At 44.2% G+C, this 26078-nt stretch overlaps 1 protein-coding gene across 5 annotated transcripts in view; it reads left to right on the forward strand.

The window, feature by feature from the left end:
* The window catches only part of TYRO3 (TYRO3 protein tyrosine kinase), a 40903-nt gene extending 15124 nt beyond the window's left edge, over positions 1-25779 (forward strand). For all 5 annotated transcript variants that reach the window (XM_088166978.1, XM_088166977.1, XM_088166980.1 and 2 more), the window contains 14 exons: positions 1729-1844; positions 4622-4799; positions 5257-5399; positions 6674-6818; positions 10957-11086; positions 11913-12013; positions 12933-13028; positions 14689-14769; positions 16411-16503; positions 17168-17289; positions 17569-17678; positions 18904-19063; positions 20392-20528; positions 23344-25779. In XM_088166978.1, the coding sequence (XP_088023104.1) occupies positions 1729-1844; positions 4622-4799; positions 5257-5399; positions 6674-6818; positions 10957-11086; positions 11913-12013; positions 12933-13028; positions 14689-14769; positions 16411-16503; positions 17168-17289; positions 17569-17678; positions 18904-19063; positions 20392-20528; positions 23344-23719 (1988 nt within the window). In that variant the 3' untranslated portion in view covers positions 23720-25779. The remainder of the gene's footprint in view (positions 1-1728; positions 1845-4621; positions 4800-5256; positions 5400-6673; positions 6819-10956; positions 11087-11912; positions 12014-12932; positions 13029-14688; positions 14770-16410; positions 16504-17167; positions 17290-17568; positions 17679-18903; positions 19064-20391; positions 20529-23343) is intronic.
* The last annotated feature ends 299 nt before the right edge of the window (positions 25780-26078 follow it).

The raw sequence follows: 26078 nt of genomic DNA on the forward strand, positions 1-26078 counted from the left end.
GGAAGGTGTTAGCAAACCAGCCCTCCTCTGCCATGTCCCCTTTACACATAGGGTGTGTTAGTAGTTGATTATTTCTTCCCACTGGTGGCACAGCACGTACCTCTTTCGGGCCTGCCATCCTGTGTTGAAAAGTACACGTTGCTAAACCCGAAAGTTACAAGTGTGTCTGCAAAAATTTTAGTTATGGACAATGTTTTAGCAATATCCAAATGCAGGGTTCTTATTCCCTTACAGAGCTTACAGACCCGAACACAAAACATCAAAAGAAAATGAAACAAAGATGCAGGAATGTCTTAAGTTAACTAACAGAGAACTCATTGCCCAGCTTCCATCCCAGACCTTGGTCTGCTGCCCCACTCACACACCCTGTTCTTATCCAGGTGGCAGGCCCTGCCCTGGGTCCTGGTAACTGGTTAACTAGACAACAAAGGCTTTATAGGGTTAATCTGTGTTACCATCTAATCCTCTCCTCCAGGCCCTCTGCAGAAACCGGAGTGTTTGGGCTCTGCATTTCTCTTGCAAGATATGCTGAAGGCAGCAGTATTGAGGTTGTCCTTGGTGCAGTGAGATACAGAGGTGCTCTGGCAGGGTAGAAGGTGCAGCTGGAGAAATCCTGGTTTGCAATTACTTTTCTGTTGCTGATTTCTGATGGATACAACTCAGGAGACATGGAAAATTCAATCTGCTGGCAGAGCCTTGTCCTGAGGACTGGTTTCTGAAAGAGGACTCCTGAGGGTACAATTGTTGAGGTGCTGCAGGAAAACTATTACAAGCATCAACATACAATTTTTTCAAATCAGAAAAAGGTCAGAGGAGAGCTTAGTATTCATGAAGCTGCTAATTTTGTCAGGAGTGAAGTGCCTGAATGAAAACTCAGAGGTGAAAAAGAGATGTTGACCGAAAGGATAGGAATTAACTATGTGGAATTATCATGAGAGGAAAGGAGAAGTCAAAGGGAGGCATCAAGGATCCTAAAAGGAAGCCAAGCAGTTTGGTGCTGTGCTGTGGTGGTAGGAAGCACAAGCATCTGATTAACTGTCCAGTCTTGGAATCCTGATTTTGTTCCTGGCCCTGCCTTTAATTTGTGGAGTGGTATCAGCCATGTGTGGCTTGAATTTCCCCTCAGTAAAACAGAGTTTATTCATCCCAAGCCTGAGGAGGCAGTTTTCAGTCCAGGCTCTGTCCCAGGTTGTTTCAGTGGGAGTTTGCAATGGACACGTGGAGGCAGCACAGAGAGGTCAACTGCAAATCCAGCTCCAGGGTATTCAGGTCACTACAGCAAGCCACCCTCCACCCGGTGCTGGCAGAGCTGGTGTCAAAGGTTGGACTTGGAACCCGAGGTGGGATTTTAAAGCCTTGATTTAGTTCACAATGTGGGTCCACAGGCAACTGTGTGCAGGGCTGAGTCATGCACTGCAATGGAGGGGGCAGGAAAGAGAGCTGAGTAGCAAAGGTGTAAATATCACACACAGGCGTTGCTATCAAAGAGAGCAACCTCTGCCTGAGTGCATCAATGGACAATGGGAGAATGGCTGACAGTAGCTTGTCCAATGTTAAAATAATAGTTTCATCCACAACAAATCAGGGACACTCTCTAAAGATGTGATATTTTACCACATTTCTGTTAGTGATTCATTGCATAATTTTTAGCCTCAAGCCTCTTCCATTTCCACGTGAATACCTGCTCAGTTCTGTGAACACTGAAAGGTCTCTTTGTTTCCTTCCTAGCCATGCCTCTCCCGCCTCTCAATGTAACTGTAAGCCAAGTCACCAGCAGCAATGCCAGCGTGGTCTGGGTGCCAGGATTTGATGGCCGTGCACCTCTCCATTCTTGCACTCTTCAGGTATGGTTGTGCCCTGCCCTGCATGAATAACGGGACAATCCTGAGCCCCGACATTTCCTGGGCCATCATTTGCTCTCCCAGCTTATTAGCAGTGTTTCAATTCTTACTTCACAGCCTTAAAACATTAAAACTTAACAGGAGGCAACTCATAGGTGCCAAAGAGCAAGTCATGAACTTCATACTCAGAAGTTAAGTGTTAAAGGCTGGCCCCATTCTCCTGGCCAGCAGGTTATCACATCATTTGCTCCGTGGCAGCTGCTCCATTCAGGTTATTACACTGCAGCACACGTGAAGCACACAGCACTCTGTGGGAAGTGCCTGGAGCAGCTGTGGCTGCAGGGTGCTCACCCTTCCAGCATGGAGCAGGGGCCCATGGTAGCTTGTTCCAGTGCAGGTGCCTGTGAGTCCCATGCCAAATCAGGCCTGTGCTGTGAGATGCCAGAAGAAGTGCAGGAATTCGGACCTACCAATAATTCCAAGGGATGAGAAGCTTGCAAAGTGTACAGGAGAGGTAGGAATGATGGAGGCAGAAGGTAGATTGGGCTTTTTGATACAAGATCAGACCTATTTGCATGTTTCTAAGCCCTGTCTCTATATCTTGATTGGTTTTCCAAGTGTGATACTATTCTGTAGCTCTGCTAGGTGCAGAGTACTCCACATCTCTGAAAAACTGGTCTGCCTCTTGAAGTTCCTGAGAACAGTGCTGTGTCCAACCTCAGGCAGAGTTAGTTTCTATCACTGCATACTTAGCTGTAGAATCAGATCAGGGACAGGTAACCCAGTGAGAAAATGAATGGTGATACCCAAAGCAGGCTGTGCATACACAGCTAGGCACATTCCCCATGGATTTATTTGCCAGGCCCCTATGCTTTCCCTACCTCATTACAGCAGCGTTTTGAGCTGGAGTGGAATTTCTATGCTGTGTTGCCAACTATGCAGACGAGGATTATAAACTTAAGGTATGCTGGAAGCAGTCTAGCTAATTTACTTGCAGTCCTCTTTTTATTTGGGGGGGAAAACAGTGGTTTCATGCTCTGATGTTTATTATACTTCAGAAGTAAAGGAAATCATCATCTAGTTTTAACTCACTGGCAGAAAGAACCCCTGAATGCAGCTGGCCCTGGTCTGTGGGTTTAGTTGCTGCTTCTGTTCTTGTTTGAAGTTGAAAACGGTTTTCCTCCTCTGTGTTACAATGCCAGTTATCTCAAGCTGGAACAGCCTATTCTCTCTGGCTTGCACGCTGCAATGCTAATCGTTCTGGGGTTTAAGTTGTCCCTCTCGCTTTTGGCAGGGGCTGGGGTGGGGGATGGGACATGGGGAAAAGAGGCTGGATCAGAGCAGCCCAGTTTCTGTCAACTCAGCAGTCTCACCCCTTTTCTAAGCCTTTTCTGTTCTATTTGGGGAGGATGGAGTTCCTGCATTTGAGTCTGGGAGCGGAATAACTTGGCAATGACCCTGCACTGTCAGAAAACCATGCTTCCTCTGACTCCCACATTGAGAGATTCTGTGAGAGGCATTGACCTACATTTCCATGTGAAAATGCACACGTTCCTGGCTCCTCATGACTGCACTTGTGCTGGGAGTCTCCCAGAAAGAGAAGGGGGATTGGGAGTTTGCTGTGTTTGTGTGGCATTGCACTGGGTGCCCCAGGAGCACCCACTCGTGTTCAGACAAGCAGATTGCTTCTGGGGACAGGGCAGGGAATGGCAGCGTTTCCTGACTGCTGACACAAGCCAGGTTCCAGGGTGTGAAAGGGGCAGATGCACGAGCACCAGCTCTTGGGAGCGTTGAACAGAAACACATCATCCAGCAGACAGGGTTTTACAAAAAAGTTTTGTTTTTTCCGTGCTGTGGACAACAGTGATAATGACAACAATATGTTTTTCTATTCAGGAAACTTGAGCTTGTTCCTTTCTATCAGCCAAATAAATCAGTGTGCCAAAAGTGTATGTGAGACTGAGCAGAAGGGCAGTGAGAAAGGAAGAAAGGTTGACATATAAAATACATGAAGTCCATATGACTTTTTCACTTTTGTCAGTACATCTTGCTTTTACTCTCTGCTTTGCTATTTTGTATGCACTTGAGGAGAAAGTCTGAGCCTGGGAGCTATGCAGTGATTTCTGCTATTGTTAGTACAAAAGTAGGAACGTTGACTGTCTGTGCATTGAAAGCACACAGTGATATCAGATCTAAATTAACATTCATGCTGCTTTAAAGTTCAGATTTGAAAGCAAGAAAAAGAAGGGATGCAGGAGTGGTAAGAAGTTTCTTTTCAGTTTAATTTGAAACAGGTTAGTTGAACCAAGCCACCTATGTCTACTATGTCTCTCATCCACTACAAAATTGAAAATCCACGAAGTTCTGGAAAAAAGAGTTTGCCAAAAGATGACAGTAGGCAACAAGCAAGTTGCTCTACTGGTTTTCATTGCCCAGATTTAAACAAGCCTCAGAAGCTGGCTGCTACCACTCAAAGTGACAAGCACATTTAGTTTTCTTTAAAGGAATACTAATCAACTGTAGAAATTGTAACATAGGGAAGGAAATGTTTTAAAATATGGAACCAGATTTTCATCTGGTGGAAAATTTTTGTAATGCCCAAGTGATGTCACTTCATGATTCTTAGATTGACAACTCCCTTTTCAGTATTTTAAGCACCACTGGTGCTAGATCTATTCTTATACTTTCCTAAACTGACAATTAAATGAATTCTTATCCATGTGGACATGTTAGCCGTGTTGTTTATGGTGACAGTCATCTCTGTTTCACTCTTGGCACAGGTAGCTGAGTCACCAGATGGCCAGGAGGTGTCCACTGAAGTCACCCCAGTGCCACCCTTTTCCTACACCGTGCAGGGCCTGAAGCATTCCACCAACTACAGCGTCCGTGTGCAGTGCAGCAATGAGATGGGCAGCTCCCCTTTCACCGACAGGGTTTATTTCCAGACCCTGGAGCTTGGTAAGAAACAGCAGACAAGAACAGGACAGCAGTTCTGAACCTGGAAAAGAGACAATTATAAGTGTCATTAACTCCGTGCTGGCTCTGCAGTACGGGAAATGTTACGCTGTTAGATTGCTCATCCACTCTGAGGGTCTCCTAGAACAAAAATATGCAGTCAAATGTGGTTAACAGCAGTGTAATATGTGTAATACAGGAACTGACCCAGCCATGGAGCTTCTGCATGCTGGTCCCATTAGCTCTGTGAGATTCTTGGTATCTGGAGAGAAATGAGAGGTGCTGACCTGTCTTCTCCACTTGAGACAACAGAACGCTGATGGCTTGCAGAAGTTGTTCTCTCCCCTCACACCCTCTCTTTTCTGGATGATTTCAAGAAAGAGAGTGAAACTGCCATTTTCAGCGTGGATAGAGCCTTATTTTTCTGCACAAGTGATTGTGTTCTGTTCTCTGCTTTCAGCTCCAAACAGCACCCCTCAAAATATCCATGTCATTCAAAGAGATCCTGGTTTAATTTTGGAGTGGGAAGGTGTGGCTCCAGATGTGCTGAAAGAAAATGTCCTGGGATACAGACTGGAATGGATTCAGGATAATGTAACTCAGGTAACAGATTGGGAAGGTACTGAGCCATTGAACACAGAATTGCAGAAAGTTTGTACTAAATTTTCTAGGCATTAAGTTCATCCATACCAGGGAATTAGATTGCTGACATTGCTTTTGAGTAAATGGATCTGTTCTGACTTTAGGGAATGCCCTAGTTTTTGACTTCAAGATATAGGACCATTTTCTCCTTCCTGGCATATTCAGAATTCCTTCACTTGAATGTTCTTCTGCAGACAGACCAGGTCTCTGCCATTCCTTGTACAAGAAGGACAACATAGAGAGAATCCATTTTGTCTCTCCCTGCCTCTTTCTAGGGCTGTGCAGCTCAGACAGTGCAGGATGTGGGCTTTTTGTCTCCTGTGACTGGGCCTGGGCTTTCCAAATCCTAGCAGCAAAGGTGTATTTAACAAGTGAATGAGTTGTGCTGTAAATCACAGAAAGAAGGTTGTGGATTCTTAAGCTTAATTTACAATGCTTAGGGAGTTGAAAGGACCCTGACAGGGTAGAAGGCCTTTCATTTGTTCTTTGGCATTGACCTTCCCCAGGTATCTATTGGCCTTTGAAGTTCACAGCATTTCTTATGGTTTCTAGCTTTCTAATAGGTGTTTACCCAGTGCTTATTAATGAAGAGTAAGCCTGTAATAATAGACAGCTAGAGGGAAAAGAGAATTATTTCCTATTTTGTATGACCCATTTCACACTAGGTCAGCGTCATTGACTTTGAGTGATGGTATTTTGAGTTCTCATTGAATTTACTGTGTGTCAGTGGTGGCAGCCAAATATTCATGGGTTTGCTGTGTGAAGGAGATCCATAAAACTACTGAAAATACGTTGGCCTTGCTAAGTGAACACTGGCGCTGAAAATCAGAAGCCATTTACGATTTGGTCAACAAGTTAAAACAGACAGACAGACAGACTCCTCTCTTGGATTAAAACCACCAGATGCTTTACAGTGAACCACAAGAAGGAGGTATATCTTTTAATAGCAGAAAAAACAATATTTCTATAGCAACATGAATGGGAGGACCTCAAAGGAAGAAATTATTAAACCTTCTATCTCCCTTATGCCTTGAGAAACAACTAGCAATTTTTGGGAAGAGAAACCCAAGACAACAGCCCAAATCTCAGGCAAAACTGAGCAAGGACCCAGAAGTAACAATTCCCTTGTTACAGGGCCAGTGAAATACATGTTTGGTGCTGTTCTGGTTTAAAGGTGAAGTGTTACATTAGATGCCTTGTGAGACAGCTCACAGTTCGTTGTCATTTGCACTCAGGGGGAGATGATTGTGCAGGACACAAAAGCCAATCTCACCATGTGGAATCCTCTCAAAGACCTGATTATCAGGGTGTGTGTGCTGAACTCTGCAGGGTGTGGGCCCTGGAGTGATCTCTTCCTGCTCGAAGCCCAGGAGGTCATGGGTGAGTGTCACTGTTTTCTTCCTTCACTTTGGGAAAAAAAGTCAGAAATACTGGGACTGCTGTTTTTTCTTTTTCTTTCAGCCCTTACTACTTACTGAGACATGTAGGCTTATACAACAGCACACTTCATCAAGGAGACTAGAAATTCAATAATCTTTAAAGAGCTGGTATAAACAAAACAGCTTCTGGCCTCTGCTGTGTCTTCTTAGAACAGGGTTTCACTGTGCTTAGTGCAGAGCAGAAGGGCAGACACAATAGGAAATATGCAAATGAAGGTCTACACAGATTTACACGAGTAAATGTGGCAGAAAACTCCTCTAATACAGATTGTCTTCTTTGATTTTATTTAAGCCATTCCTGACTAGTTTTAGTGAAGCCTGATTTAAACCACGGCCACATGGGGGTTCATAATGGTATTACTGAATGTATTTATATTAAACCAGTTTAGCTGTCTCCATGGAAAAGCTGAGCTACTGGTAGAAGAGGAAGATGATGGTACAGATGCTGTACCATGCAATCTGGACCATGTGGAAGGGTTTGTTGGGAGCAAAGAGCATGCACATGTGGAGTGCAGTCCTAGTGCTGAAGGGCAGCTGAGCTCCCCGGGGTGATTTGCTTGCTGCTTGTATTTCACAGTGAGTGGGAAATGGGAGGCAGGCTGTGAAGCAGGGCAGGATGTTATATGGGGAGATGGGTAGGAGGGAGAGAATACTCTTGCTTGTGAAGGAAACTGTAACAGAGCTAAGAGGAAAGTGTTCCAAATAAAGGTAAGGATTGGTGATAAGAAGTCAGTGAGGTGTCACTATACAAAAATTCCACAGTCTCCTGAGGTTTTGTTTCCAAGTGGCAGGACAAGGTATCAGTCTCTAATTTCTGATGCTGACCCACCTGCTGCTGCTATCTTCCTACTCCACATGGACATTGAGCTCTCCTGACCCCTCCACACTGAGGGATGGCAGAGGGGAGTTCCCAGGCAAGCAAGAGGTGGGGGACATGGGCAGAGCAACCAGAGTAGCTGTATCCTTACTTGCAGTAGGGCATTTAATGCTGGTTTTAGCATGCACATTACTCAGGTCCTTTGGCAGCCCAGTTCCTGTGACAAAGTCAGCACTGAAGGTCAAGTGTGAGCGTACAGTCACTGTGGGATCAAAGCCCTCAAATTATTTAAAAGAGATTGAAGGGGTGTGAATGTTCAGAGCTGAAACTATTGAGATTTGTCACTGGCTCCATCAATTTTTTCCTCCTACTTTTTGATCAGGTATTTTCTGTGGTATCCAAATAAAGACAAAAATATCTGAAAGAACTAGAAGTTCCCTTTGGAAAATGGCCATCACTGGCAAGAAGCCCCACAGAATGTTTAGGGTTTGCATTTTACAGGGAGCTGGAATGGGATAATCCTGAAAGCACGATATGCTGTTGCTTGATTGTTTTTATTTACAAACCACTTTAAAAAAGGTAGCATCAGGAGTGGTGCTTGTTTTGGTCAAATGCTGTCTGGAAGCACACATATTTCTTCACAAGCATAACAGGCTGGAAGTAAAAGTTCACTGTGGAAACACTGACAGGCCTTAAGCAGCAGAGCTGCAGAAAGACTGCAGTTTTGTTTCAGGCCTGGTCGAAAACATAAGTCGCCTCCTTTCTTAAAATAGCAAACTGGCACTGGTTTATGTGAGAAATGCCAGGGGTGGTTTCTGACCAGCTCCCAGTGCGGCAATAAGGATGACTAAGCTCGTATAAACTTTAAGTTGAATTTGTCATCACAGCAAAGCTAGTGGGAGCTCCACCCTACTTATGCAGAGATCTTGTGTGCTATTAACAAAGATTGATTTAATATTTTCAGAAACTTTCTCAGTAGAAACCTCCTTTTTTTCATTGCAGAGCAAGGAACAGGGTGGTTTAATAGCCTTTTCCTATCTGTAATCGTCACTGTTGTAGGCAGGAGAAGACTCTTGGGTTATGATTTTTACACACCTCTGAGGTATAAACTTTCTGTGAAATAAAAGGGTTCATCATCAAAGGATTCCAAAATACTCTTTTGAACTGTTCTAATAATGCTGTCTTCTTTCTGCCTTGTGCAGTCTTAAGGCATGTGCTGGTTGAAAAAGGGGGTACAGGAGATGGAGGAGAGACAGAGTTGAGAAAGGAGAGGCAACTTGTGGGTTGCAGCCTCCTCTCAAGCTCAGTGACACGAGTGGGAAGCAACAATGTGTGGGGCAGAGGAGGAGAAGCAGTGAATTTCTACATTCATTTTCATTTCTGACACATTTGCTATAAGCTGTGGGATGGGCTCCTGATTCCCAGCAGTTTAGAAACAGGGAGAATAACTTAGTTTAGTTTTGTTCTCATCCACACTCCTTTTGGAGAGGCTCCCCAGAAATTGGCCTAAATCTCTGCTCTCTCACCAGAGCAGTCAGTCAACAGACAGAGACTGGATAAATAAGCTGAGAGAGGTTTGTCTCACCACAGGGGGAAGGAAACCTAAGTGTTAACTATCAGAGAGGACCTTTTACATCAGTGTTGCTAGCTGTTTCTACCCTGATTTTTAGGCAGAAACAGTCCAAGTGATTGGCTTGGGAATTGTGGAGAGGGTTGGAGTTATATACAGCTTCTGTTTCTGATCTCTCCCTCCTCATAAACAGCCTTGAAGGCTGGGTTGGAAATTGCAGCAAGAGGGAGTATCATAAGGCCCAGAGCCTGTAAAAAGCCTTCTGGGTGGTAAAAGAATATGTGAGTCACTGAAGGAGATAAGATGCTGGAAAATAAGTACTAAGGATCTGATAATTTGCTTCAAGTGAAGTGCTAGTCTGCTTCCTCCTTTGTCCACAATTCTGTGTCCTTAAGCTCTACCTGTTTTTTAGATTATTACTTCTTTAAAATCCTGGATGATAAGGCTCCTCAGTGTAGCTGTTAATCAAGCCTCAGGAGCCTCTTGCCTGCCAGGACTCTAAGGATTAATCCTTACAATCAGTAAGGATTGTCTGACTCCTTTTCATGTGCATCTATGCAGAGATCCATCCAAATCCCAGCCCATGAACCTAACATCTCTTTCGAGAACAGGTTTATTTATACTGTCATGACTTATAACAGGATTACTTACATCATCAAAGATGATTCTTCCTCACCTTCTGGTAAAGGGCAGTCAGCTGCTGAGGGTGAGCAAGTGAGCATGAAGATGAAGGAGTTGCTCAGGGACCTGGTACCTTTTCTTGTTCTCTCTTAAAAAATTTGGAGGTATGAGGGCTATCCTAGATTTTAATAAACCCATTCAAAATCACATTTATTCTTTAGTAATGAGAAGAAATCTCTCAGGGAATTGGATTAATTTAGCTTTTTTTTTTGCCAGGCATACATAATTTTTTTTTATTCAGAGCTGTACTGCTTATCTTCTTTGCCTGGCAACTTGCTCAGATTGGCAGTATCTCCAATTCTTCTGTAGACATTTTGTAGTCAAAAGCATGTGTATACTGGGAGCAAATATTATTTCAGCCTTGGAACCTGTAGGCTGACTAACTTATTTATTGACTCACAAGGGATTTTTTAAAATTCACCTTTTCTTTGGGGAGAGACATTGAGGAGCTGCAACCAAACAAACAACATTGTAAAATTACAGCTAATACCAAGTCCCTCAGGGTGCTTCTCTTTATGGGAAGGATTAGAGGAAAAATATAAATATTTTTAACCAGATTGCCATAAGGCAATTATCTTTCTCTGTTGTCTTTCAAAATATTGCCTGGCTGACATTCAGGTAGTGCTGTGTTACCTGGTCAAGGTTCTGATGTCTGCCTCAAAAAGGACAGGGTGAAACCTGCACACAGAATGCTCACATTAAGCAACCTTTTTGTCCTGAGGCTCCAGCTTGAAGTGCCCCACATCATGAGCTCATGTAAAATAGTATAATCTGGTGCAGCACCTTTTTCTTTCTCAAGACTCAAGACCAATAGTTTCTGATAACTAGATGCTCCTGCTCTGCCTTTGCTGTGAGAAAGGGCTGTTTTTTCTCATGATTACAAAGATCCACCAGGTTCAGCACCGTGGCTTTTTTTTTTTTTTTTTTTTCATTTAAAAACAAAAGGACAAATTGCTCTGTTTAACATTGGCAGTCTTCTGTTTCCTGACTGGTGTTTTCTCCATCACCTAGGTGGCCAGAGACAACCTCCTTATGGGACATCCTGGGTTCCTGTGGCACTGGGCATTCTCACAGCTCTGGTCACTGCTGTTGCCCTGGCTCTTATTCTCCTTCGAAAAAGAAGAAAGGAAACTCGGTTTGGGTAAGGGAGTTTCTCCTTGTGCTGGTTAGAGAGAGCTCTGCTTTCTCGTCTGTTTTGATTTCTGACTCAATTATTTTTCAAAAAAAATCATTGTGGATGGAGTGCTTTTGCAAGATTCTTTGGGTAACTGGATTGGTTGGTTTTTTTGTTGAGATTTTTTTTGGGAGTTTGTTGTTTATTTTTTTTCCATAGTTTTGGGGTGCCTGCCTTTTCTTCAAAGAAACACCAAAAATACAGTAGAAAAAAAGCTACATTAATAGCTAGGCCTTATTAGACTATAGAAATATAAACTCTGTCAAGGTAATTCTTATCACTGCTGCTTAAGAGATCCAAAGAGAAAAGATCCACAGATGAAATATCTGTATTCTTATGGGCTGAGCCCTTTATCCCATGCTGGTTTTCAGTCTATCAGCTGATTGTAACTTCCTGACTGCCCAGAGCCCTCTGGATCCCCAATAAAGTTTCCTTTGCATCACCTCTGACACTTGGCTGGATTTTGCTCCCTCCTACAAAATAAGGTTCCTGTTCTTTCCAGTCTCCCAGGCTTCCCTGTCACAGCAGCATCTCTGTTCCTATGACCCCTGCAACCTGCCCCAGCCTGCAGCTTCTCCTGGGCACTTGGGAGGAGTGTTTTGGAAGGCTGTAGGTGCATCAGCAAAGCAGCATAAACCCATTGTTCCTCCTCTCCAGATGCACCCTCTTTAACAAAGCAGTCTGCAGTATTTATATGGCAAGGGGTGAGAAATCATCCATACTGTTCAACACAACCTTCTAGAAGTGAATGGCCCATGTCATCATGGCCCTGTGTGTTTTTTCTGCCTTCTAGCCATGCCTTTGGCAGTGTGGTTGGCAGAGGGGATCCAGCAGTCCATTTCAGAGCTGCCAGGTCTTTCAACAGGGAGGGCCCAGAGCTCATTGAAGCAACATGTAAGTAAAATGGCCTGAGTGATTCTGCCTGGGAAGCTGTGTTCATGCATTTACAATGTTCCCTCTGTTTTCACTGAAACTGATGTTTCTTGATCAAAAATATGGGATTAATTTACAATGAGGCTTAGACACTGGGAATTGCAGAGGTAAGAAGCCAGAATGGCTGTTGCCATACCAATTACATATCCCTTGCTAATTGCAACTACAGTTATTATGTATATTAATGCAAGACATAAATTCACCACTCCCTTGCCCCAGTTTCATTCTACAAAGACTCCTTCGACTGGAATATAATACAGTGGTGAGATAAATATGGCTGAACAATATTAGCAGCACTTTCTAAACTCAGCATGCTGAGCTGTGCTACCAGCATGAACCAATTAGTCAGTCTTGGAAAGCCAGGAATTAGTAACTTATCAAAAAGGAGATTGAGTTCCAGGAATGGCCAGGTGATCCATTTCTGTTTCCTGGTTCAGGAAGGGCATGGATTCTGTGGCAGCACTGCATAGCTGGGTTAGGATGATCCTCTAGACAGTCATAAAAATGGTGCAGCTCCATCAACTTAAATTAAGCTGTATGAACCAGTGTCTATCGATGGCCCTTCAGATTGGATTTTGTCTTCTCACCATTCTTTACATTATTCCTGTATTCCTGTTATTCTTGGAGTGTTTAAGGGTGGTATTATCACGCCCTTTCCCTTTAAGTACTGTAAGTACATTTTCTGATGGTTGAAAGTAACAGGGCACTTGCCTGTGGTGAGGCTAAAGGACATGGAAGGAAATTCTGCCTTTCTCAGGTTTTCCTGCTTCCAGTGTGGGAATCAAACTGGAGATTAGAACAGGTGACTCGATGTTGTGACAGAATATTTAAATATCCCTTATTTGATGCTTCATTTGTTTTGTTGGTTTTTTTTTTCCAGTGGAGAGTGTAGGGATCAGTGATGAGTTGAAGACAAAACTAAAAGATGTCTTAATCCAGGAACAACAGTTCACCTTGGGAAGAATGTTGGGCAAGGGTAAGAACCAAAACTGAACAAGGCTTTACATTGAAAATCCCACTTGTGTTATTTTAACTGTTGAGTAGGGAGAAGCAATTACAAGCAGCCTGTTTTCTCTCCAGCTTGTAGATGGAAATTTAAATGGAACTATCCTTTCCACTGGGATAAAACATTTCAGAGGTTTAGCATAACTAAGAGGATATTGGCTAAGCCATTCCTATAATATGGCTCTACACAATCATGAGCTGCAGTCTATGCTCAGCTTTCCAAAGTAGTGTTAATTCACTGGTGTGTGAATTTCTTGCAGAGATTTAAATGAAAGAATATTCAAATAAACTTTACCTTTTTCTTTATAAGACTAGCTTTATTGCAGGTTTTTTGACCCTTTCCCACAGGGAGCATTCTTCCACTCCATCCCTCCTAGAACAAATGTGCTTCTTTCAGAGCAGGAAGATGACCTTCCTGCAGAAGTGGTCTCAGAGGGCTTAACAATGCTAAGTAATTAAACAGCTGTGTCATCTGTTTGTGAGTGTTGGCTCTTCAACCCTTTTGGGCTGCTCCCATGACAGGTGAATTGAGATTGGCTGCAGAGGGGCCCCAGGGCACAGCCTTGGTGTGGGGATGCCAGCTGGCAGGATCTGTGTTGTCAGCCCCACTGCCATAACCTCAGGTTACATGTTATAAGATGATATAACTGCATTATCTTGGGCTGAGCAACAGCTCCATAGTATGGAAGCAGAACAAAATGCCTTTGTTGCTTCCCATTTTCCTGATTTGTGGTCAGATCCACTGCTCGTGGTTTTTGTGAAGTAAGCACATGCCCCAGAGTAGTGAAGGACACTGGTGCTAAGCTAGGGGAAGATAATGCTTCTGGGGTAGATGTCCTGAGTGCCATATTTTCCTTCCTTCTTTTCAGTGTCAGAGTTCCTCATATGCATTCTGGGTGGGATAAGCAGTTACAAAATCAGGGAGAGCAAATCTAGAGCCTATCTAGATCTAATGCAAAGAGGCTGTTAGGCTCTGGTATAAAGCCTCTTTAGGCTAAATATTTTGAAGATGTTTTGGCCTGTTGCATTTCCTCTTAACTCCCTTAGAGCACACGCCAGGGCAAAGCACTGCCTTCTGTGAATCAACATATCACTCACACACAAGCAGATACTCTGTGTTTCCTCTGGTCAGCTGTGATTCATAGAAGTCATTTTCTCAGTTTTGAGAGATAAGGCTGACTGTGTCTCAAATGGTTGACTCCTGGCACTATCACTCAGCTCTGATGGCTGTCAATACTGAGAGCTTCCTCAGCCAGCTCATCCACTTGCTGCTCCAGCAAAGAGCCTCCTCTCTGAACAGAACCTCACTCAGACTCGTCCCTCATGATATGGCTTCCCCAGAAATGTCTGCCCAGCTTAAACTCTGTCTCTGCATCAGGGATTGCTTTTTTCCTTCCTTGTTTTCCTTTGCCTTTTGGACTGCCAGCACAGTGAGTTCTGTCTACTGTAGTGATATCTCTTCTAGACACACATGTGCTGAAAGCTGCTGTCTGGAACTGCAGAATAAAAAATGAAGCATTTCTTATGGGTACTCAGCTTCTTTGCCAGTGACCCCTGAAGTGAACCTGCTGTGAATCATACTTTCTTCACCAGAAACTGTTCCCTCACTGCCTACTCTGATAATTTTACAGGAGAGTTTGGGTCAGTTCGAGAGGCACTACTGAAGCTAGATGATGGCTCTTTCCAGAAAGTGGCAGTGAAGATGCTGAAAGGTATGTGGGAGCAGGGATACCTGGATTACTTAGGAAAAGAGAGCTTGGAAAGATTAAATGTTGTCTGTCCCATTCTCAGCAAATATTCCCTGGTGCTCTTTATTTCTCTCTGAGCTTCCCACTCAGCCACTCCACCCATGTTGTCTCCCATCCCTTTCATGTCAGTGTTTTTGTAGTGGAAGCTCTTCAGGGAAGGACCTATACCACCTAGTTGCTTCTAGAGCACATAGCATGTGGTGAATGCAACCTAAACCACTGCATCATGTATCACAGACAGCTCAGACAGGTCTGCTCTGCCCTAATAATTCAGCAGTGAAAGAACAGTACTGCTGCAAGCACATAGCCTGGAATAAGCAGAAGTGTTTGGGCTGAATGCAGTGACAAGCTGGCTCATCTCGGCACATTTGACTGAGCAGTCCAGCTCCCTTCTGATTTGTCATTTGGTGAGTGTACATAACAAGGAGAACTAACAGGCAGAAGTCTGCAACAAGAAAAGCAATTAAGAGATAGGTATAAATCAAAGGAAATGTGTGTATATGTGTGTTTATATATGTTAACCTATGTTACTTGATCCCTTTTGCCTGTAAGGCAAAAATTAACTGTGGCTGACTGAAAGCAGTCACACTCATCTCTGGAGCTCAGTTTGCTGTCACAGAATAACAGCTTGTACTAAATACACTTTGTACCATTCTAGTGTAAGTTGTATCATTTTATCCAGTTTCAACAATAATTCTAATCAGTTTGAAAGCTTTTGTGTAGTCAGAATGTCTCGCTTCAGGCATCTAACTTATGAACAATCTGTCAGCCTCCAGAGGTGCCTTCCTTTCTTCATTGACTATAAAAATGGAATCTCCTTTGTTTCTGAATCATATTGAAATTACTTGCCTAAAGCATATAATGTGAACATTCCCCTACAGGTCTGAGTCTGATCTTGCAGCAGGACTGGAGGACTCTTGCTAAATTCAGCAGCAGCAGTGGTGAAAATAGTCAACTGGGATACTTCTTGATTATACTGATGTATTTCCATAAATCTGGAGTCATAGCAATGAGAGTAATTTACTCCAAAATTTTGCTGATGTATGTCACTGCTGAATTTGGTCCAAGCTGTCCAGTAGTGTGGTTATTTAAGAAATCTTAGCTCTGGCACCTTATAAGACTCAATCATGCTAAGAGACATAAAAGCATTGATCCTTCATGGCTTCCTTGTCAGAGATGAACTGAGCCCTGCTGTGCCAGTCACAGGCTCTAGGCCATCTCCTCAGTTTTAACATATTCATTCGTTTGTGTGATGTCTCCTCTCCCTGACATTTCTAGTTTAGGTTCTTTTACCTAATTTATTCTTACATCTTTAACCCCCACACAGTTTGCAGTTTCCAAGGAAAGTTCTTACTCAGAAAAGAGCTGCTAACCAGCAGTTCTTTACTCTGCTAAGAGCCAATTTACCAGATGTCCCTGATATGTGTTTACTGCTGCCTAGCCCAGGAGAGAGCTTCAAGCTCTGCTTTGCTGAAAAATGGCTTATCTAGGTATAGGTCTGAGAAAATGTGCCATGCCACAAAGAACTAGCTTTAGACAATCATTATTTGCAAAGTCCCTTGGAGCCACCTACAAAGAAAGAAAACTCACGGTCCCTTTTTCCAGCGGACATCTTCACCTCGACGGACATTGAGGAGTTCCTGCGAGAGGCTGCCTGCATGAAGGAGTTTGACCACCCTCATGTCACCAAACTGATCGGTAAGGCAGCACTGCTGCTCGTGCCACAGAGCTCCTCCTGCCCCTGCACTGTCCCACACAGCCTGGCTCTCCCCAGCAGTGCTGCACAGTCCAGCACTGCTCCTTCCCCAGGCAGCTGGAGCGTGTGTAATTGCTCCCCACGCCTGCCCTCACACATCAGGAACAACCAGCTCCTGCTTAAGCTGTTTCTTTGCTTCTTGCAAATGCATCAGGGAGACTTTGGCTGGCTGAGACGTGTCTAAACTGTGCTGAGAAATGTGAACAGGTGGGCAGGTAGACTAAAAATAGGAGGAAGATTGTGCCTTTCCAAAATATTGAGTAAGAAGCAAGGTATTAGTGGGGGGACACTTTGGAATACAGGTATTTTCCAGAAATGTGGAGATTGCTCTGCCGAGCCTGGGGTTGGGGCTGTCTCTTCTGAAGTGATCCTAGGAACACTTATAGTTGGTCCTGCAAGAAGAGTTGAGAGGCTCTGAAGTAAATAGGATTAGAGGCATCTTAACACCACCTGGCATAAAGTCACAGGAGTTTGGAGCATGGAATCTGCCCACCAAAACTGCACATTTTCCTCCAGATCTGTAAGAGGAAGGCACAGCAGCCTGTAAGATTCCCCCTGGGAATGATCTGTTTGCTAACAGCCCTTTGCTGTGTGTGTCCTCATCAGGAGTCAGCCTACGAAGCCGTCCCAAGGGCCGTCTCCCAATTCCCATGGTGATCCTGCCCTTCATGAAGCATGGAGACCTCCATGCTTTCCTGCTGATGTCACGGATTGGGGAAAATCCATTTGTAAGTCTGTCTTACTGTAGAATTCTTTCTGGGAGGGTAGGGATTTTCAGAGAATATCTTTGGTACTGCGGAAGATTAGATTTTAATACCAGAAGAAGTTGTGAGATGTGATCTTAAAATGCTCCATTGCATGCATGTTGAGGACCAGGTCTCCCATTCCATCCCATCCCCTCCCTGTATTCTCCATCCCTACTTTGTAAAGTGGCAGCAAACCTTGCAGTTTTATGATATGTGCTTGAAAGCCTCCAGGAATAGAACCTAAACTGTTATTTCTTACAGAACTTGCCTGTTCAGACACTCCTCAAGTTCATGATTGACATTGCCAGCGGGATGGAGTACTTGAGCTCAAAAAATTTCATACACAGGGACCTTGCAGCTCGGAACTGCATGTAAGTGGTTCATGAGACTTTAGAGAAAAGAAAGACCAGAGTGGGTGGGGGAGAGATGAAAAACCTTTTGCATGACAGAAGTGTGAGGAGTCCTGTCTAAGAGTGCTGATCTTTGCATTTAAGTGACAATAGACATAGGGGAGTCATGGTCATTGTGGTGGAGTGTGTGGTGGTGCTGCTGGGAGCAGGGAGCAACTCCTAAAGTCCCACTGATCTTTCAAACAGACCCTTTTTGTGAGGAACTTTTATATCATCAGTCTGCACATAGGGTTTCATAGAGTTGATTACAATATGTGTTTGTAATTAGCCACTCCAGTGGCTGTGTGTCAGCGTAGGCTATTTATTCCACCACATAAAGTAACCAACAGGAGGGAATTGGTTTGGCTGTGTTAGGAGAAAAAAACCTTAATTGTATCATGAAGTCTGTATTTCTGGTATCTATTTTGAGGACTTGATTATCACAATGTAAGAATTGTAGTTTCCTTGAAAGCTTGTGGAGAATGCCTCTAAAAATAATTGCATGGTGAACACACCATATGATCCCACTTCACTGTTCTTGACACCAAACTACCTTGACTGCTTTGAAGGAAAGAAAAGTCCTTTTTTTATCCTTTCCACTCTGCTTCTTCCCTGAGAATGGAGTAAGGAACAACTCATTATGACAACAGAATGCCTCTGAACAAAACCACAACAACCAATAAAATCCACAATGAGACACAGATTTCCAAAGGCATTTCAATGTCCAGATGTACAGACAAAGAGCTTGATAGTTATAATGAAAAATGATGGGTTAGCCTGCTTTGACATTTATGAGAAACCCATACTGATTGTCTGTTTTCATAGACATCCTCCAGAGGAAGCTGAATGCCTGTTTCAGCACATCTTCTGGGGAAATCAGTGAGTCCTTTAGGAGGCCCAGGAGCGTGAAGTGTTTGTGGCCTTTATTTGGAATATCTGACAACATGTATAGGTTTAAGTGGGTGACTTAAGAGCAGACCAGACCATCTGAGCCTAGCCACTGCCTTACTTCCTTAGTTCCATGTTAGTCTGAAGGAGCTAGTTTGAGACCACTAAACTATTTCACATTGGTGACCAAGTAGATGAAATCATTCTCCTGTTGGGTAATACTTGGTGAGCCATACACCTCAGTTCTCTGAACTTTTTTTTTTACCTGAGGTAGCCAATAAATGCTTTCCTTTCCTCAACTGTGAAAACTTTCCCATAGGTTGGATGAGAACATGAACGTGAGCGTTGCAGACTTTGGACTTTCTAAGAAAATCTACAGTGGAGACTACTACCGCCAGGGCTGTGCCTCCAAGCTGCCAGTGAAGTGGCTTGCTCTGGAAAGTCTGGCAGACAATCTGTACACAACACACAGCGATGTGGTGAGCTCTGCTCTGCTGCATTGGGGACCCCCTGTATTCCTGCTGAAGTGGAGGAATCCCACTGAGGGTGGGAAATGCCCTGGTGATAGGAAAGGGAGTTCACCTTGTGTTTGAGGGATGGTGCTACCTCTGCCTTGGATGCTGTCAGAACTCAAGGCTCAAAATATATATCAGAGTGGTTAATGGCAAACCACATCAACTCTTTTCTTCTTGTTGTCCTTTTGTCCTTTATTTTTCAGTGTTTATCCCCATCCCTCTTCTTCATCTTTCCCCTCCTCCTCTTCCTTTTCCTCTCTTTATGCAGTTTCTTCTCTCTTATTCTTTTTCCTTTTTCTTCTGCCTGAGAGTTTGAAGGTGACATTTGAAATGCATATAACCCACACACTTACATACAAGTGCAGCAAAGGTGCTCTGTGCTGCAGAAGGCATTGGTGGAACTCCATAGCTCTGAATACATCAGTGCTTAGACACTCCCCATAACTTTGCCCCTGGGGAGCAAGGCTGAACCCATTCACCTGTAATTGCTATTTGTTTTCCTTTTGGGATTTTTTTTTTCTGATACTGTCTTCCCTCTTCCTTGCTGCCTTTTGATCTATTTTCAAACTAGTTTTGTCCTTCAGTTCTGTGGACTTGCCTTTGCAGTTGTCTCTGTCACAATGTCCTTGAAGAGAGAACCAAAAGTGCCTTGGTAATGTGCCTGCTGTGTTGCCCAGCCATTGCTGCATCCACTGTGATTGGTGGTCACTGGTTTACAATAGACATTGGACAGGGGTTTGCTTATGAAAATAATAATTTTTTGCACCTCACAAACCTTGCAGTTTAGTTGAAAAGTACAAGTACAACTGTGCAGTGTAGAGCAGAAATTAATGTGAGCCATAAGTGGTTGGTTCCTTGCCCTGCTTATTGGCTAAACTCTGCTTTCACTTGTGCCTGTACATTACTAGAAACTCAGAATCTGGTTAAATTAATTAAGAAACTGATTTGTAAGCCCCAAAAATCTTCTTCTAGCTGGGAACCAAAAGACTGATACTACATACCTTAAAGAACGTAAGTAGGAAAGATCTGCAGGTGGAAGATAGGAATAGCTCCCAAATCTTCTCCTGCTCCACTGCAGGATGGGGCTGGGTAGAGCCTTCAGCTGTCTCCTAAGACGATGTGCCAGCATCAGCAGCATCTGGTGGGTCGTTTCTGTTTTGTAGCTGGAGTTTGGATAGCCCTTGCATCAGTGCTGCTCAGATGACATTACCCAGGCAGTGTGAGCGTACTGACAGCAAGCCCAGGAGCAGGGAACGGTCTGTTCACTTGTTCTGTGTGCTGTTCTCTTTCAGTGGGCGTTTGGGGTGACCATGTGGGAGATTGTGACCCGAGGGCAAACCCCTTATGCTGGCATTGAGAATGCAGAAATCTACAACTACCTCATCAGTGGGAACAGGCTGAAGCAGCCCCCGGAGTGCCTGGAAGATGTGTGAGTACTTCCTCACCCCGCTGACATGATTATTTGAGAAATTTGGCTCGCTGGAAGGAAACAGAGGCAGCTGGCTGGGATGCTGATCTGAATCTCTCCACTTTCCAGGACACAGAGCCATTCACTAGAAAGCCCCTGGGTTAGCTACTAGATATTCTTTGTTGGCAGAGCTCCCAGGAACCTGTGGTAACTACACAAGCAGCTAACTTGGCTCAATGGTTTCAGCAGTGTCAACATTAGCAGTTCTTGGCTTTGTGGAAACTGTAATTGTGTTTCCAGAATCGCTGAACCCTGCCTTCTCAGGCCAGCATCTGAGCAAAGGGATGAGTTCCATGGCACACCCTGAAGGCTGGATAGAGAGGTAATCTAGCAAGACTACGAGGAAGCTGGATTGCAGAGGCAGTGGCCTGCATGTCTCTTTCAAAGCTTGGCCCAGTTTTCAAAATTTGATCTTGCTACTCTCAGAAAGAGCAGGCTGAAAGAGAAGAGAGCAGATGGGACAAACTAAAGTTGTGTAGATCAGTGCCCCACCTTAAATTACATCTAGGAGCAAATTCAGGACAATCTTGAAGATTCTGGCTGCAGACATTTTCAGATGTACAGGAAGGACCTAGATAGTCCACAGGGCAGCAGGCAGCTGCAGCCTGTGCTCCTGCCTTAATCCTGCTGCCAAGGGATCACTCTTGCCCAGTAGGTCATAGGAGATATTTGCTCAGGAACCCCTTTTCCATGGGGTTGGAGATTCCTGGTCTCCTCATATAGGGCTGGGATCCCCCAGGGACTGTCACTATAACTTATCCCAGAGTGAAAGCTTGCCTTGCCTGGACAGGGTAAAATCATTTCACTGAGAGCCCTAGCAAGGCTCTGTTTTCTGTGTGTTGTGCTCAAAGCAAGATAAAACTATGAGCAATGACTTTATGGTCTAAGACCTCTTTCCTCCTGGTCTGATGGTGAATTATTTCGTATAGTTGCTTTCTCCTTTTCCTTTCTCTACACAGAGAATAATCTGTACTCATGTTACTAAAGCTGAACACTTTTGTCTTCTCAGCAGTTCATTTTAACTTTTACTGGGTATAAATAAAAACCTCCTTATATGACTGATTAAATTAAATACACATCTGCATCTTGACTGCTCTGAGTAGCTTTGGTTCCAAGTTGTGGAGCTTATGGCTGTAGGATGTTAGGGATGCAGAAACGTAGAGAAGAGACTCAAAAACCTACTAGATAAGCACTGGAGAAAAACCCATCAAAAACTACTGGAAAGGTACAACCACTGTTTTGTGAGGTCCTTGAGCTATAGTTATTGAGACCTGAGAGAATATACCAGAAAGATCTCACTATATTCTCACCCTCAGCTTACATACTTTCCCCAGGTGTTGCTACTGGACTCTGTCTGGTATAGGGTACTGGGGCAAATGGACTTTTGGACTGATTCAGTACAGCCAGTATTTTTCTACCTTTCCTTCAAATGGATTATGTTTATTGGCAGCAAAGATAAAAGAAAGTATTTAATTTGGTTGCAGAGAATTGGAAGTTTCTGTTTTATCTGCAGCATTTAGAATTATTTCTACTGTTTGTGGGGGATGTAAATCAGGATTGAGACAACTGAACTACAGAAGCTTTCTGTAAATGTAATGTGAGATCAAAAACAGTCTTGTAATTCTGATCGCAAGGAATACAAAAAGTAAAATAAAACCCATCATGAAATGCTTTATTTCCCAGTAAAGGCCATATCAGATTTTTTTCCATTTACAAGTTCAACTGAGGTTCATTTGTATGCAGTGTTTTTCAGTGCCAGCACTGTGCTTTGTTCCTGTTCCCTGCAAAACTGGCAACAATCACACCATAGGAATGCAGCTGCCAGTCTTGTGGGTGATGCACAAAGAGGAGCAGGACAATGGCCTCTGGCTGTGCTCCAGCACAGGCTGTGGGGAGGGCAGCCAGCACAGACACTGAGCTGAGGGGCAGGAGAGCTCCTCTTCCCTTGCCCAAGCAGGGCCAGCAGAGCCAGTGGTCGTCTCCTCGTGCTGGCCCTGGGGCAGCCAGAGCTGAGGTAGCTGGTGTTTGGCCATAGGAGGAGGGCTGCAGGATGGGACCTGGGCATGGGAATGGCCCTGAACATGTCTTCTGCACCAGGGTGTTACCTTTGTAGTTGAAAGGCCATTGCAGCATCCCTCCTCCAGCACTGAAGCTGTTGTCCATTCTCTAACAGCCTTCTAAACAAACCCAGTGTGCCTTTTCCAGTCCTGCTGACAACCTGTCAGGCAGCAACAGCAGCACACTTCTGTTACTCTGGGAGTGCTGAGTTAACATGGCACGAAAGAAAAAATACTCTGGAAAGAGCATGCACCTCCCACAGTTTGATCTTTGTTTTCTTCCTGTGATTTATCTGCTCTTGACCTAGAATTTGGAGGGATGGCTTCAACTGTGGCAGAGGTTGTGAGGGTGCTTTTTGTGAATAAATTCAAAAGCTATTACTAGGTGATGCCACACTCACAGTCCTATTCTAGCTCCCTAGAGACAGAAGAACAAGAGCTTTACCAAGAAATTCAGCATACTTTTACAGGGCTTTTGGGTTTTTTATACCATCTAAATAGCTTTTTTGACCATAGAGAGAATGCCCTTGAAAATGGGAAGAAACAAGAAATTAGACCCATAATGGCCATCCATGCTGTGTCACCTGTGCAAGGCCAAAGCTGGCAGGTTTTGGGGGATGTGCCTATGTTTTTTAAGCTTCACTGCCCAGAGCCTCTATTCAGAGGTGCAGGGCATGGCTGCTCCACTTCTCAGTGCTCTTTGTCCCTCTGTTTTGCAGCTATGATCTCATGTGCAGATGTTGGCATCCTGAGCCCAAGCTACGCCCCAGCTTTGGAGTACTCCGGTCCCAGCTGGAAATGATTCGTGGGAGGATGTCCACGCTCTCTTCCAGTCAAGATCCTCTCTATGTCAACATTGGGAAGGACAAAGAGGTGTCTGCAAGTGACCCTGCCCTGCACACCTCCTTTGGAAATATGGATGCTGAAGAGACTGTTGCTGGGGCAGCTGCTGCTGTCACAAGTGACTATCGCTACATCATGAGCCCCTTGTGCCTTGGAGATGATGCTGAGGGTGAGAGGCATCCAGATGGACAAGAAGGGGAGGACAAAAGCCTTCTCTATGAGCTAGAGACAGAAGGAGAGAAAAGTTGCTAGCCTGTACATAGCAGTGACACTCTGCTTCCCTGGGACTGGATGTGTGCAGCATGGTGCTGTGTCTCCTGGGGCTCTGATGCCGGATCTGGAATGGCTTTGAACAGCACTGGCCAGGGCTCTTGGGCAGCTTTTGTAGCTTTCACCACCTGTGTGGGCTGCAGTGGCAAATAACTTGGAAGAACTGCAACCCCAACAACCCCTCGGATTTGGGGGGGAGGCAGTAGGGTTACAGGCTGACCACATCCTGCTGAAAGGAGTTCAGAGCTAAGGTGGCAGTCAGAGTCTGTGCTCTGCTTCTTCTCACTGAATGCTGGAGCAGAGCTGAATACACCTTCTGTTCAGTCAGTGCTTGCTCTTGTGTAGATGTTGTCTTCAATCCTGGCTGCGTGACTTTGGGACTGGTACCTCTGAAAACTCTAGTGGGTATTTATATTGTCATTCAGGACAGGAGGGCAAAATTCCCCTCATGTTCACTCAGCAGTACTGCCTAGACTTGTTGCCTACCTCAGTGGTTCTCAAACTGATCAGCGGACCTGCTCCTACCCAGCACTGAATTTGAACATCTGGCTCATTTCATGCAGAGACATTTGCCGCTTCCTCAGTCCAGGGCTCTTTTAAGAGTTTCAGACGTTTTGGTGAGCAAGGAAATTAGAAAAAAAAAAAAAAAAAGAAAATCCAGCATTCCTCTTCTCCCCATGCCTTTTTTTATGTCTTTCTTTTCTTCTGTTTGATGCCAGTTCAGGCCTGACTAGACTTGCAGCTGACATTAAAATGCAAAGGGAGGGAGAGCAGCTGGTTTGTGTGAGGGCAGAATCCAACTTCAAAGGAATGGAAAGGAAGCAGTGTAGAGAGGACTTAACAGCAGTATGGGGAAACAGTGCTAATTAATGCTAAGTGCTGCCCTCCAGGAGAGGAAGAAGACTGAGACACACAATGACAGACTTGCACAGTTTCAGCAGGAGCAGGATTCAGCATTTGCTTCAAAGTTGGATTCTTTCAATCATTCCCTTTATTAGTCCTGTGTCTTCTTCAAATAACCAGGAACTGTAGCTGCTATAGTGACATGTGAAATCAGTTTCAGGAAGACGTGTGTGTTTGGGGAGAGGGATCAACTGGAAGATCTCTTTCTGCAGAGAGAGGCCTCATGATGAAAAAGCTTGAGAACCACTGGCCTTCTTATTTAGGAGGTTTTCTGGCATGCTGTAAAAGTCACGTAAAATATGGAGTAGTATCACTGCAGCCTTCCAGACAGGGCAAAATTAATGGTTTTGCTCTTTGGGTTTTGTTTTGTTTTCCAATCAGCATGTCTGACTCACTGTAACTGCAAGTGCTTTTGTGGTTTTTAATAATTTGATATTTTACTGTAAATCAGCATTTGTTTTGTGCAGTGGTTCCCAGCAAGGAAGTGCAGTTACATCTTGCTCTACTTATCCTAAATATTTGCTAGATCTTAATTTCTTTTATTTTCACTGCGCTGAAAACTTGGCAGTATTACTTAGGATTCCACATTGCACTTCCTCAAACTAATACCACAAATGTCAGCATTTACTGAGTTGGCAAAGGTGGGACCAAAAAGTCAAATGGTATCAGAACACTCCACCCTTCAATACCCAGTATTTGCTTATTGTGAGGTTCGGGTCTAAATATAAAATTCAGGTCAAGTTTCAGTCCTTTGTGAGGACTCTTCCTAGGGAAGGGGAATTTCAGCCTGGGACTTGAGCATGAGTCCTTTCTGTTAAGTTTTCTACTTAACAGAAGTGTCCCTACAGCTGTCTCCAGAAATTCAGTACGGTTTCTCAGTCACAGATACAAATTCTACCATCTTACACCCCAGGCAGTACAGGGTTTTCTCTTAGCTGGAATGCTGTAAATGCAGGTGAGAAGATAACACCTAACAGAGGGTAACAAAAACCTGTGCAGTGCACTTTTGCAGTGAGGGCAGAAGGCTATGCTCCCTGCAGCTGCCTAGGAAGCGCAGATGTACATATAGACTCTAACTCTGGGAAGCATGTCTTTAGTTTTTATGCATTTTTTAATAATAAAACCTGTACTGTGTTTGAGTCCCAGCCTCTTAACGGTGGCAGAACGTGTGATGATGCTCTCTAACTGTGTGGGGTCATAGTCAGCCCCAGCTGAAAATCATCTTTCTTCCTTCACCAAGCATGATTGAGCTGCTTCCTGGGGGCAGAGAACATGTTTGGCCTGCCCAGGTGCCAGTTACTCTGCACTGCTCCAGCCCTGAGCTTGTGGAGGCCAAAATCTGATGGGCAGGGGCTAATGGTTCCACAAGGAGAGGCTCTGTGACCACTGCTTGCAGGAACCTGGGGAAAAGCCCTTCCTGGGACGTGGTGCTTCCTAC

Source organism: Sturnus vulgaris, chromosome 6 (assembly GCF_052056855.1).
Source record: "Sturnus vulgaris isolate bStuVul1 chromosome 6, bStuVul1.hap1, whole genome shotgun sequence".
Lineage (NCBI taxonomy): Eukaryota > Metazoa > Chordata > Aves > Passeriformes > Sturnidae > Sturnus > Sturnus vulgaris.